Source organism: Protopterus annectens, chromosome 1.part0 (assembly GCF_019279795.1).
Source record: "Protopterus annectens isolate FY-2018-M chromosome 1.part0, PAN1.0, whole genome shotgun sequence".
Lineage (NCBI taxonomy): Eukaryota > Metazoa > Chordata > Ceratodontiformes > Protopteridae > Protopterus > Protopterus annectens.
In genome coordinates, this window is record NC_056725.1 from 69138240 (window position 1) to 69151690 (window position 13451).

The 13451-nt window shown below is 38.9% G+C and overlaps 1 protein-coding gene across 1 annotated transcript in view; it reads left to right on the forward strand.

Annotated features, from left to right (window-relative positions):
• The window catches only part of LOC122811990 (thymus-specific serine protease-like), a 276765-nt gene that overhangs the window by 221635 nt on the left and 41679 nt on the right, over nt 1-13451 (forward strand). The window contains exon 7 of the mRNA XM_044084235.1: nt 10793-10840. Within this exon, the coding sequence (XP_043940170.1) occupies nt 10793-10840 (48 nt within the window). The remainder of the gene's footprint in view (nt 1-10792; nt 10841-13451) is intronic.

Consider the following 13451-nt stretch of genomic DNA (forward strand, 5'->3'; position numbering starts at 1 on the left):
ACCCCCCCCCCCCAAGAGTTTCTGAAATTCAAGCCCTTTGTGTGAAACCCCCGTATCTAACCTTCCACAAGGATAAAGTTTACCTCAGGACCAATCCCTCCTTTCTCCCTAAGGTTGCTTCCAAATCAAATATCAAGTCAGTACATTAACCTGCCAGTTTTCTTTCCTCATTACAAAAACAAAGGAGAATACAAACTACACTCTTTGGATGTGCATAGACAACTTCAATTCTATATTCACAGGACATCTGGTCACAGGCAATCCGACCAGTTGTTTTGTCTCCTTTGCCAAAATTAATTTGGGTAAATCGGTATCTAAAGTCACATTGTCTCGATGGATCTCGCAATGCATTCTTTTGGCTTATGAAAGTTCTGGTAGGCCCGCACCTCAGGGAGTCCATGCCCACTCTACCTGATCTATGTCTACCTCTGCTGCTTTTAGATCCAGGGTATCCTTAGATGATATTTGTTCAGCTGCCACTTGGGGCCTCATCTCATACCTTTATCAACCATTATAAGCTGGATATTACCTCCAGAGGGAGAGCATCCTTTGGCTCTGCAGTGCTCCGGAACATCCTTCCATGATGGCCGCCCAAGGGTCAGGTAGCTGGGGACTCTGTCCCACAGGTTGCTGCACAAATTGTTAGCTACTTCAGATTAAGAAGATATGTACTCACCATAACGTTCCATCTGAGTAGATTAACTTCATTTGTCAGCAACCGTTCCCCCTCCTTCCCCCTGACCTTCGATTGTTCACATTTGTTGTCTTCGGAGATAATCTTTGAAATTGATAAATCTGTAGCAGTTGCTGCTTGGGGGCAAACTTTATCTGAGGTCAGTCAGGGTTGGCAGGGGTTTATGGGTAGGGGGAGGAGCTAGGAGCTTGGATCTAAGCTGTTGAAAACTGCCGGCTCTGATCTGATACCCACAGGTTGCTGACAAATGAAGTTTATCTACTCAGATGGAACGTTATGGGGAGTACATAACTTCTTATTTTGTACGACCCACCATGCTGTTTTGTTGGCAAAAAAAATAGATTAATAAAAATATACCTGGAAGTCCTGAAATAACAGTAATTGAAGAAATAGTACAGAGAAGGTGCTTGCATGACTTGTTAGAATTTGCTTTATGAAAGCCCTGAAGTTAGTATTGTAATAGTATGGTGATTTGATGTAAATTAAAGGGGATGTAACATCTGATCAGGGAAACAAGTGTTGAGAGAATTAACATCTGTAAACGTACTATGAACTGGTCCTTTTAAAGAACACTGCCTGCAGGCAGTGTAATTGGTTTTACTTGTGAACCTGCACTTTCTTTTAAGGCCAGAACATTGTGGGTAGAGGAAGAAGCTCGAGATTTTGATCCTAAGTCTTGTAAATGTGGCAGAGTTGGATCTGAGGATCAGATCTGTAATCCGTTTGTGAGGAAGAAAGAAAATGGACAATACAGATGGCAAGCCATGGCAAGTACATAATTAATTTTATCTTCTGCATTTAGCCAATGGCAGTCATCACAAGTTACCTCACAGGATGGACCTACTCACAAGACGAGGGATCTCTTATCCATCCTCACATGTCCACTCTTCAACTCACTATGTGTGTAATAGGATTTTGATTCCACATAGACAGATTTTTTCTGAGGATATGTTTAGGGTCCTTCAGGAGGTCAAATATTAGGAAACTCTACTTATCCAAATGAAAGAGGTTTTATATTTGATGTGTTTCTCATAACATGGATCCAGTTGGATGTTCCTTTGGTTCCCATATCTTTGTGAATTGCTCAATGCTTGGTTGGTTTATTCTTCTGTTAAGGCCCACTTGTCAGCTAGTTCTGCTTGTCTGCCTTTATATTCTCCTTTAGCTTCTAGCTTTGAAGCTAAACATTTCCTTAAAGGTGTCCTTTATATTAGGCCTCCCTGGATCATAGTTTTGTTTTTGGAAAAATTGTCCCAGGCTCCTTTTTGAGCCTGCAGTTTCATCATTCTTGTAATATTGCTCTTAGAAAAACGTAAATTTGTTGGCCCTTACCTCTGCCAGACTTCTGTCTTATGAGCTTCAAGCCCTTATAGCTTGTCCTTCTTTTTTGGTGTTTTACAGGACAAGATGTCCTTGTGTACTGGTAAATGAGTTGTCCCTTAATCATTTTATTTATATACCCACTTTCTTTCCCTTCTTCACAGTCTGACAGTGAGAAGGTGCTCCATACACCGGATGTGCATAGACAACTTTTTTTTTTTTTTTTTTTTGGAAAAGTCTAAGACTGTTAGGAAATCTGCTCAGCTCTTTGTTTCTTTTTATCCTAGATCCCATGCATTATCTCTATCCAAGTAAACTATTTCCTCTTGGATCTCTAAAGCTATTTCTTTTTGTTATTCCTTTCATGGTAAGAGCCTTCCTTATTCTGTTAAGGCTCATTCTACTAGACCTATAGCTTTTTCTGGTGTTTTCTTCAAGGGTTGAATTACTAACTCTATTCTTGAGGCAGCTACCTGAACTTCTGTGCATACATTTACCAAGCACTAAAAGTTGGATGGAATCTCCAGAGCTAGATTTGGTTTTGCTTGAGCCATCCTTCATGGCTTCCTAGAGGGCTCTGCTGCTCCTTCCAAGTTTCCTCTTCAGATTTGCCATTCTGCCTAATGTAATGAATACTGCAGCAGTGAAATGGAAGGACATAGTACACCTATGTAAAATCTTATAACAGTAGATGTCCTTCTCTTCACTGTTGCAGTATTCACTCCCTTCTGCCTCCCCCTGGTCCATTGGTGTTCTGGATGTACTAACTTTTTTTTTCCCTTGGACTGGCATTCCTACTGGGGCTGTCAGTTCTGATCATGGTATGTTTGTATGTCTCCTTTATGCCCTGTGCTACTCAAGGAGCATATATGTGATGTACGTTGTACCTCAAAGCAACTTAAGGCTTTGGTATACTGGCTGGAGGTCTGACCACCCTTGGCAGGGAATCCCTAATATAATGAATACTACAACAGTGAAGAGAGGGACATCTACAATTATGGTAAGATTTTACAATTAGTCAGAAAGAACAGTTGTATAAAAGTATGATGAATGTTTTATCTGCAGTTTCTTCTTGGGAGGAAAAAATCTGCTTTAAGTAACATAGTTCCTTCTTTTGAACAGGTCACTACGCATTGTTTGCAGTGGTTATGACTCTGATAATTCTTCCAGGTTTACGGTCAATGCTACAGTTTTTTTTAAGGAGGTTTGCATGGCTGCATTCTTAGAACCTCCTGGATGTTAATAAATTCATCCTTGATAGAGATTTAATGTTTGGTCCCTCTGATCAAAAAGTGTGATGAAATTGGCAAGCTAATCCGGGGAATCTCTAAGATTTTTCTAAATTTCCAAGGGATTTTTTGTCTTATGATGCAATTTTGGCAAAATGCAGGGTAAAAGGGTCACTAGAAAACACAAATAGATGTTTAAGAAAAAATGGCAAGGGGGTTCCAAAAAGTCTAGAACCTTCCAAAACCAAGAACAGTCCAAGTCTGAGTGACTATTCAGGAGACCTTATGACCACTTGCTACCTGGCCCCTTTTTCTTCCAAGAAGTCTCTATCTCCATTTTTCTGTTTGGCAATAGGTAGTTTCAGAGAATGGGTTCTGAAACTCCTTCGTCAAGGTTACAGATGGGAGTGGGTGGAATTTCTTCCTTCCAGGAGGTCCTTCATTATTTTCCAGATGAGTCTGTCTCGTTTCCACCTATTTTTCATTACATGATATTCCAAGAAGTGATAGAACCAGTTAGTTCCTCTTTCCCTAGTGGGAAATGTAATATTCCTAGTGCCAAAGAAAGAAAATGCTTGGAGACCAGCTCTGGATCTTTTTCTATTCTAAACTGGTTTGTGATGTGGCCCAAATTCAAAATGTCATTTCACAACATGTTGCCTTTTCTTCCTCTTTCAAGTTGCCTGCAAAACAAGACTTAAAAGATGCTTATCGCAGTCCTATTCATCCAGACTTCAGATATTAAGATTTTGTGTGTTTGGATCATATCAGTTCTCTGCCTTAACCTTTGGGCTATCTACTGCACCAAGTCTGTCTAGCTGCAGTTGTAACTTGTTACAGGCTACAGGGAGATGCATGTTTCCATATTTAGACTGTATGCTTATTTTTATGGAGCTAGTGTTCTGAAACTCCTTGGTGGAGAGATTTACACAAGCTGGGATTCCAAGTGAACATTCAGAAGTCTTTCTTGACTCCTTCACACAGGATTGTGTTCCTGAGATGTCAACTAGACAGTTCAAAGAGCTTTTCTTCCACAGGAGAAAAACTATATCTACATCTAGCTTTATTTACAAGGTATTCCACCGTGACTTTGAGCAGTGTGAAGGAATACCTCAGGGTTTTGGTTCTCATGGCATCTGTGATTCTCATGATGCCCCTGAGAAAATACCCCATGTGACAGATACATTGGCATCTGAAATCTCATTGATCCTAACACCAACACCCTTTAACTTGTCAAATCCAGTGATGGGGTTTGTCAGAATAGAAATTATTTGGTGCAGACAATAGATGTCCTTTAATCCAAGTGTCCCCCTTCTCCCTCCTTGCTCCAATGCAGTCAGTCACCACAGACTCCCTGAACTTTGAGGACCAGTTTTAGGAGGGATTAAAGTGCAGAGGGTATGGGAAACAAAGAACAAAAGTGCAGAGGGTATGGGAAACAAAGAACAAATGCAAATGTCAGGGAGATGCTTGCCCTGATCAAGGCACTCTACTCCCTGAACTGTTGTTGGTCCCTGGGATCACTTTTCAAGTTATTACAGACCATACCAGTTGTGTGGTACATCAACGAGCAAGGGGGAACCAAGTCATGCCCCCCTCATCTTTACAGACTAACTACACTAGTTTGGAATATAGCTTTACAGCACAGTTAGTGTGGCAGACACCTGAGCAAAACGAGGGCAAACTGTCACAAATGAAAACTAGATCAAGGGGTCTTCCAAGATTTGATCCATTTGATGAGAGCTCCTTGGCTGGACTTCTTTGCCTGTTCTCTGAACAGTCATCTGACAAGATTCTGTTCCAGGACTCCATGCAAGAAGGCCTAAAAGATGGATGCCTTTTCTTTTTCTTGGACAGAAGTGTTTCTATATGCGTTTCCACCCTTTCCACTAATATCCAGGGTACTTCTGAAGATTCAGAAGGAATCCCCATGATCATTGTGGTTTGTTACCTTCTTGCCCAGGCAGCTGTGGTTCTTCCTTCCTTTGGAAATGGCCAGGGGCAATTACCACAGGCCTCAATGACTAGATGTACTTGCACAAGAGCAGGGGTGTTTGATATACCTCAGCATCAGTCAACTTTAATCGATTGCCTGTATTATAGGGTTTTTGGTGTTTTTTAAGGACGTGTAGCAAGTACTAATGGAGGCAAGCAAGCATGTTACTAGAAAGTCGTATATTAATAAATGGAGAAGGTTTTGTCATTGGTGCCAACAGCATAGCCAGCACCCATTCAGGACTGTGTTCCTGGTTGTATGTGATTTGTGTCCGTTACTATCCTATGGCTTTTCACATTCCTCTTGCAAGGTTTATCTGCCATTTCAACATGTCTTTTTATGGATCCTCCTTTTTGTATACAGTCTCATGTGAAAATATTTTTGAAAGGGGATTTGCATAAGACCCCCCCCCCCATAGGATCAAACTTTAGTGTTAGAAAAGCTAACACTTGCTCAATTTGAACCAGCTGACCTGGCTGACGTGAGGTACTTAACCTACAGATTGCTCTGACCTATGTAAGAAGGGTATCTTGAGTTGCAAGCTCTTGAGTCAGCACTTTCTCATTTTCCATAGGGACAGGGCTTCTTCGAGAACTAGTCCTTTTATGCTTAGTGTTGTCAGGCTTACTTTAAGCCAAACTATCCATCTCCCTGTTTTCTAAAAATGAGGGAGAAGGGATACTCCATACATTGGATGTCTGCAGACAGCTCCGGTACTATCTTGACAAAACTAAATCTTTCAAATCTTCAATCGGTGGTGCAGTTCTTGTGAAGTTAAAAGAAGGGACCATCCACAATTTCTTCTATGGCAAAAGAGACCATCAACAGTCTGTTCTATGGCAGGGTGACCAGAGACCATCAACAGTCTGTTCTATGGCAGGGTGACCTATCTCCATACCTTCCTTATCCATTGGTATCCCTCAAGGATCTATCTTGGGCCCTCTCCTTTTCTCCCTCTTTACTAATAATCTACACACAGCTACTCCACATGGTTCTATAATACAGTATCCAGATGGTTCAACACCTGTCTGTGTTGCCACTTCTCTCAGCTCTTCATTCTCAAACACAGGAATATTTCACTTTTGTTGAAACATGGTTAGACAATGCCCATCTAATCCTGAACCCAAACAAAACTAAATTATTACTCTTCCAACCTATCTCATGCCCAACTTTTAACATAATAGCCAAAGCCAATACTGTGATCTCCCCGACAACCCATATAAAGCTTCTTGGATTGGAAATGGACAATACCCTACAATTTCACTTGCATGTCTCCCTGACTCTTGAATAGATCTGTTAGTAAGTATTCTGATGGGATAAGCAATAGAGTTAGCTATTTGTAGGAATTCAGGAGGTAGGTGGCAGGTTTAAGAAGTATTTTTATAGTAGAGATTGGGATGGGTGATAGAGAAAAGAAGGATGGAGAGAAAGTAGTAGAGTTTTCTGAAGATAGAGCCGAAGGGGTGGGACTAATTTGTAAAAAGGAGATGGGTGTGTTATCTGGATTTGGACAAGGGTTATTGTTTGAGCCAAGAATAGAGTAAGGAGTTAATTGAACTCCAGAATTTTGGGGATTTTGCTTATGTTGGTTTTACAGGAAGAAGTGATCTTTTTTTATTTTTGATGACAAGTTGTTTTACCTGATTACATAGTTTGCACAGGATGAGGTCTGAGGGATTTTCCCCCATGCTTTCTAAGCTTTATACCTAGCTGTTCTGAGTTGCTTAATGGGTTTAGTAAGCCAGCTGGCATGTTTAATCTTTAATATCTTCAGACTGAGTGGAGCTAAGTTATTTAGGATCTGAAGAAATGTAGAGCTAAAGAGGTCAATGGTATCAAGGGGAAGTAATTTTAGAGAGTCCGAGTGGAGACTTTGTAAAGTTTTGTTAAGAGTTTCTGAACAGAAATGGGGTAGTTCTCTAGTTTTTTATATTGATTACTTAATGTAGAGAGAGTTGTGTTATAAAGGCCGGTAGGTGGTCACTAAAGATATTGGTCAGTGTCCCTGAGGAGGAGATTTTGTTTGGGTCCAAGACTAAAATCCAGTCCAGGATTGAGCTTTTGTTGTTGCTGGGTCTAGTTAACTTGGTGACTAGCTTGCTGGGTAAAGTTTTTTATGTAAGTTGATATTGGTGAAAGGATGCTGATTGGAGTTGTCAAGCCAATTAATGTTAACGTCTCCCATGATTGTCTCATTCTTTATATTAGTTGTCCATGCAAGGATTTCTTCTAATTGAATATTATTGCCTGGGGGGATGTATAGGACCACAGTGCAGAGGCTTTTATAATCATCAATTTCTAGGAAGGGTATTAATATTTAGTCTGTGGAGAACTGTGGAACTGTAGTAAAGGCATTGGGATATATAAGAGCAACACCACCTTTTTACAGGGTCTGTCTGATCTTAGGCAAACATAGCTGGGCGGTAGAAATTCAGCCTTTTCTGTGTGGTTTTAGCCAAGGCTTAGTGTGGATAATGCATCTGTCTGGCTTGTGTTGAGCAATGCAGGTTTGTAACTGAAGGATTTTGTTTTTGATACTGTGAAGGTTAAAGGTAGTGAAGTTTAGAGATCTATAGGAGTTGAGGGTTGAGAATGGGAGAGGCGTGACCTGGGTTTGGATGAATGTCTCCACACTGGGGTTAGAATGTGTATGTGGGAGACTTTTATAGGTTGCAGTTTCCTCTGTTTTATGGATGCAATTTAGGGATACCTTTGTATTGTTTTCTAGGGGAAGGATTTTCAGTTTGGTTTTTAGAATAGTCTGTTGCATAGAGACTAAAGGCTATCTCAGAGAAACTGACATGGTATTGTGTTTGTGTGGATGTTATAGAATTTGGTTTGTAAATTATATAGGCTGATTGTGATGCTAGTTGTAGATTTTTATTGGCCAAGTGGGAGGTTAGCATAATGGCTATGGGGCTTATCTTTCAGACAAGGTCCAGGGTTTGAGTCTCACATAAAGTTTTTTGCTAGGCTTAAAATAACCCACAAAGGCCATTAGCCTAGTACTAATCTATGAACTTATGAGGTATCTTAAAGAAAATTGAGTTATTGTGCCAGTGGTCTCCAGTGTCTGAGCACACTTCCTAATCTGGATTTACAGAACCCCCCAATCCCAATGCTTGTAATAGACATTCTGTAGAAAAGAGTTGTTTTTGGTATTTATGGGGCCGTTATTGGACAGGTCCAGCAATGGTCACCAATATATGAGCAGTTTTGGACCACACTAGCAGTTTTTTTTTTCTGAGGTATCCCCACACACACACACACACACACACACACACCCCAGGCAAGCTAGCTTTAAAACAGTAAGAAAGGGATTAATTTTGCTGTTTTCTTAGATAAACTCCACTGAAAGAGCATAACGGATTGAGGTACACTTTTTTATATGCCAAATTATGTGGTACGTCTTCCAGAGCTTTCAGTTAAAATAAGAACATCTATTCGTCATCCCAGATGCATGGTGTAGTGATGTGGCATAGCATTTGAATAGGACTGCAAAATAAATGTTAAGGAAAGTTGTAGAAAAGGATGGAGAAAAAGCTGGTCCAAATATTGTTTTTAGTATTTTCATTACAAGACATCCCCAAGTCTCTACAGGATTTAATCCCTTTTAACTGCTGCATGATGGGCACCTCAGAAAACTGTTAAATATAGTTAGAAATGTTTTAAGAGGAGAAGACTGCTTTTTAAGAATATTTTGGGCATAATGCAGATCTGCAGGAAGGAATAAAGGTGGCAGTGCCAATAGTGCAGGAGCATATGGAGAGACCTCAAGCTACTCCACAAGGAGTCTTTAGTAGTAAAGCCTCTAATGGATTTCCAGTAGGATAATGAATTCTAGTTCTAGTCCTTTCAACTGAAAACAAATTCCTAATGAAGTGGCAGGGACCCTGTGAGGAAACTGAATAAATAACATGGACTGCAAGGTAAGACAAACTGGGCAGAGTACAGAAGTGTATGTGTTTAAAGGAGGGACAGCCAAGTGCAGAAGTGTCTAACATCAGGGACTGCAAACAAGGAAAGCCAATGCTGTCCACACACAAGGTGGTAGTGGATAGTACCCTTTCAAAATCTCAAACAAGAAGTGCAAGAGTTCATTTTTACAGACTAAAATAATTTTTTTGAGTTGCAGTGCTGTCAGTGTGCATAGGTTCATAGGCGTTTACTAGGCTAACAGCTCTAGAGCCCTTACAAGCCTAGCCGTGTTATTCCTGAGTTACCCCAATTGACCTTGGTTAGATGGGTGTTATGTTTAAGTTTATTAAGGGATCCAGTGTTACCCCTAGATATTTTTTTTTTGACATTTGTTATAATAATCCCCTTTTACATCTGTTATGACTGAGGGAGGTAGCAGTAACAGTTTTTTTGTTGTGGAGAATAGCTTTTTGTTTGGTACTGTGTGCCATTTGCAAAGGTTTGTAAACTGAGGCGGTTACAAAAATTTACTGACCATGTATTGAAGTTGTCACCTATTTGGGTGATGTAGTCCTCCACTCAGAAAACTGGGTCACATCTTGTAAATGTTTGTGTTGGATTCAGTAATGCAGGCTGTGCTTACTGTTCATATTCTGAAGTACAGAGTATTTTGGCTGTGTAAGGGGTTGATCAAATCTAAAAAAAAAAAAAAAAATTGAGGCAATACCAGTTCTACAATGTAAAAGATAAGTGACACTTTCTAGGTCTTGAGCATTATTATAAGAAGGTTATCCCCATATTAGTTGAATATAGCTCATCATCGTAAAGACTTAATCAAGGGAAGCTGCCTGAATGGCATAGATGACTATTAAAAGCTGAGGAGGCTTCTCAAGACTTGAGCAGAATGCATGTGCTGAAACAGTTTTGATGGCCCCCGACTTCTTCAAACTATTCATTGTCTGTACAGATGCTTCAGAGGTTGTCAGAGGACAATGTAGGTTCAGAAAATAGGAAAGGAAGAGCATTGTCTGCTATCTGTGCAGGAAATTGAACAAGGCTGAGACAAGATATTGTATGACGGAGAGTATGCCTGGCTATTAAATGACCCTTGGGGTCTGCATGTTATATACTATGTAGGGAGTTAACCCTAGTTGCAGATATTCTCCCTTTCCTGTCCATCTTTATAGATCTGGAATACCCTTCATCACATCAGTATGACGTGTGATGCTGTGAGAAGCTGGTAGTGGCCACTGAGTGACTTGGGATCATTGAAGGAGTCTTGGACCAAAAACAGACATTAAACAGTGCCATAGTGCTGTCTGACTCTTTGAAAGCCAATCTGTAAAGAAGTTTAAGAATATTATTGACAAAGGAGCTGAAATGATGTACGTTATAAGAGAAACTATTAAAGTAAAACTAAATTGTAATGAAAGTGTTATCTGTCATTCCATCCTTGTAGCTATTCCATGGAAGCTGCTTATAATTTAGAACTGTTGTGTGGTTTAAATGTATATCCAATGATTCAGTTAATGTAATTTGCCCTTTAGTCTTGTTCTCTTTTCACTGTTATACCATATTGAACAGCTTTGATGTGTGAATGCTTATGCATATTTGTCTTTTTTTTTTCTTTTTCAGGTGGTTTCTCAAAGTCTGTCTGATCCTGTAGTTGGAGGATCACCAAAGGTATTTACTAAACTATCATGCAGAGTTCCAGACTCAATCCTACTGCATAACATTTGCATTGCTTTTATTATAAAAAATAAATAAATGAGAAGTTAAAAGCAGAAGCAGTCGGAAACACAAAGGAGAAGGGTATGAGACTGATGTGTGCTCCATTACTTCCATAACTTAGATGCAACATATCTGAGGTGACCACAGTAATTTCCCACTTTGAGTAAATCTCCCAAATATTATGGAAATTGCATTTCACACGTAACTGTTTGCTAAAGCACCTTCTTGCCACCATGTATAATGTTAACAGAAAAGCTTTAATGGATGGGAGCATAAGAATGTGAACAGAGATAATGTGAAGCAGCTCCATCAAGGCTTTAATGTTTCTCTGAAGTCTCTCAGCAAGCTTTCATTTGTTTACTAAAAATTATAAACTCTGCACTATTCATACTTTTGAAGAATTTAGGAGGCTTACGTCCGACATTGATGTGCTAAATAGTTTGCAATGTGTGTGTTAAGATTACTGTTAATATATCATCACTTGTGTTCCATTTGCAATTATCAAACGCACTATATTTGGAAAGTACTCCACAGATGTGTGTTTCCATTTGAACAGTTATGGAAGTATGACTGAAGAATTGCAGTGTACACAGGAAGGGTTATTCTTTATAACGGGATTATTCAGATATAGCAATATTTAGAAGAAGCAAATGCCAATTCCTTTGAATACTGCTTTGGTAAGGCCAGTATTAGAATGCAATACAATTTTTGTATTAAAATTAAATATCTTTACACAGTTGGAAAAGATACCAAAGCACCTCATTAGGTGCATTCAGTGTATCAAAACTGTAACATGGAGAAGGATAAGGCATCTGAATCCTTTCTCTCAAGTAGATATCTTAAGGGAGAAAAATGTAAACATCACACTCTTCTACATTGCAAAGAACATACACCTGTTACAAGTTTACATGATACAGGTCTTTTTTTACTAATGATTCAGAAATATGGTTCCAAAGAAACTTAATTTCTAGTAAAATGTAACAGATTGTGAAACAACCGTCAAAAAGAGGTTAGGTGTGCAGATAACCTCACAAACTTTAAATGTTGATTAACTTTACATTTAGGTTATGGTAAATTCATATGCTATCCATGAGCTTGTAAAAGAAAAATATGGAAAATTATGGCAGGAGTATAACATCTGTATGTTGTACTGTCAAAGGTGTCCTGAAAAAGCATAGAAGTTATCCATATAACTCAGCAATTAGGGCAAGAACAATAGATAGCTATGCAGTGTACTGTTATAGGCTTTATTCTGTTAGAATGTTAAGAACAGCAATGGACAGTGAGAAGTAATTAGGTGATAGGAGACCTTATCCTTTTTCAACATTTAATGGTGACTTGTTATGAGGGGGAAGCACCAAATGATGGTGTGTGCTGTAAATGTTACAGCAGAGGTCCTAGATGTACCAGACAGTGCAACTTGCAATAAACTTGACAGTCTTGATTCAGTGTTCCTCAAGTTAAACTTTTGTCAGATAGGAAACTTCACTGTACAAGCGGATTGTTTTCAAACTGCAGTCTGTATCTTAGGTTGAGTAACTGTCAGAGGAAGAGGGTTTCCATTTTTGTTAAAGGAGAAGAGGCAGTTGCCTGTTCTGGAGTAGTAATAAGAGTACAACTTCATAGCAGACTGAATGCTGCAAGTATTAGTGGATGTATTCAAAGAATGTTAAACTAAAAGATGGCTGGCAATCGTTGGGAATAAAGACAATTTAGTTGAATTCATTTTGGAAGTAACAATAGGGTAATTAGACAAGAAGAAACTGAAAGTACCAGCCAAAACAAAGAACACTGATTTACCATGATTCAGAAAAATGCAAATTTCCATTTGGTAAATTGTGAAAAAAAAATATTTTGGTGTTGAATAGTTGAAATTCTGTTTTACTGGTGTTTTGTTGAGTTTGTAATGTCTCTTTTTTTTAAATCTTGTATATGGTGATTTAATACAAGAGTAGTAAAACCCAGTTGGTTAACAAGAATGCTAACTGACAATGAAAGCAAAGATGCTTTTATACAAGTATATACAGACGTTAGATGCAGAGCAACTAAAGTATTAAGAGAAAATCTAGGTTAAAGATAATTTCAAATAACACATTCCAAAACGTCTAATTTGCAGCGTGTAAAGTACATGCTTAACTTTGAGCAGCTTTATATTAGATGCACCCTTAGAACTTTACATTTGCAAATTTATTTTATTTATTTTACATTTGTTGACCGGGCTAGTCTAGCTGGATATATGTCCATTTTCAGTAGAGGCCCGGGGAGATAAGCTCCACTTATAATACTTTAGTGATGCTAAGTAAAAACTATTAAGAACTACATTCAAATATAGTAACATAATAATAGGCTAAAAAGAACATTTTTTAAGAAGAAATTACTCAAGTGGTACAAAAAAAAATAATGGAGTGAACAAGTAATGTAGAACATGACAATAAGAAGTATGCAATAAACATGTACATAGAGAGGGATAACGGAAAATAGATGAAAAGAAAGTGAACTTAGTCTGGGGTGAAGTAAGTCAGATGAACAAGAAGTAATGTTAGTCAGGATTGGTATAGGGGGC